Genomic DNA, 1,142 nt, shown 5'->3' on the forward strand with positions numbered 1-1,142 from the left:
TTCTTATTCAACCCATTGTTCATTACTTGTGATTAAGTCTCTAATATTTAAATATTAAATTCTAATTTTTATGACAATCTTCTCAATGGTTTTGTCAATTCTTTAACTTAGTCAACAACAGCTATCTAGATAATTAATTCACAAGGAGATATGCTTATTTAAGACACATAATTTAGCAATTCTAAGTCAGATTCTCATTATAATTTTGCATTTATATAGTGCAACAACACTTATATAAATAGATGCTCATTTACAAATTCTTCATATGATTTATAAGATAACAGAGCATTATTCATACAATAAGGAGGATGTCTAAGAATAAAATCAAATACATTTCAATTGTATAATTCTAAATTCTCTTAATCAACTGCTAGTATTGCTTCTTTTGTTTACCTTGAACCACTAAGCAATTAAATGGATAATATATTCTTAAATACTTCATTTTCTTAAGGTTACTCTAGCTTAGATGGAGGAGCTGTATACATAAATTCTTAGAATTCTTATATAAGCTTGAGTATAAATAAATGTAATTTTACTGATATTTACTCACTTTATCCATCATCAAGTGTAGTTTCAATTAAGTAATTTATTATTTAAAAAAAAATTAAATAAAAATATTTAATTTAAAGGAATCAAGCAACATAAGGTCAGTTAGGAAGACTCTATAATTTCACTTTAAACAATGCTTTATTAACAAATATTTTAGGAAACACAGATTCTATTTTTTTTAATGCAAATGATGCTGATATCATTATTTAAAATTTAACATCTTTCAATAATATGTAAAATTATGATTATCCTATTCAATTTTCAAAAATACTTGCTCCAGATAATATATAAGCATGCACATTTATTAATTCTGAAAATTCAAACATTAAAATAAATAATACAAATTTTTATGATTTGATTTCTTCCTAGGAATCGTCTCTACCTCTTTTAATTAAATCGATAAATTCAACTATCTTAGTAAAAAAATTAAATGCAACGAAATGTTAATTTTAACCAAGTCTAATAGATATCACATAAAGTAAATTAGAGATTAGTCAAAGCAGGTTCAATAATATGTTTTAAATAAAACCTCAAAGGATTCTTCAAAATAATGCTTTAACTTAATAAATTAAAAATAATTCTTTGATTTAATA

At 22.9% G+C, this 1,142-nt stretch overlaps 1 protein-coding gene across 1 annotated transcript in view; it reads left to right on the forward strand. All coding sequences in view use genetic code 6, as the record gives it.

Annotated features, from left to right (window-relative positions):
* The window catches only part of TTHERM_000551211 (hypothetical protein), a gene marked incomplete at both ends in the record, with an annotated part of 1,385 nt that overhangs the window by 122 nt on the left and 121 nt on the right, over positions 1 to 1,142 (forward strand). The window contains 3 exons of the mRNA XM_012795936.1: positions 1 to 28; positions 220 to 581; positions 630 to 1,142. The exon at positions 1 to 28 is cut by the window's left edge and continues 122 nt beyond it; the exon at positions 630 to 1,142 is cut by the window's right edge and continues 121 nt beyond it. Of these exons, the coding sequence (XP_012651390.1) occupies positions 1 to 28; positions 220 to 581; positions 630 to 1,142 (903 nt within the window). The remainder of the gene's footprint in view (positions 29 to 219; positions 582 to 629) is intronic.

This window comes from Tetrahymena thermophila (genome assembly GCF_000189635.1).
Source record: "Tetrahymena thermophila SB210 genomic scaffold scf_8254786, whole genome shotgun sequence".
NCBI lineage: Eukaryota > Ciliophora > Oligohymenophorea > Hymenostomatida > Tetrahymenidae > Tetrahymena > Tetrahymena thermophila.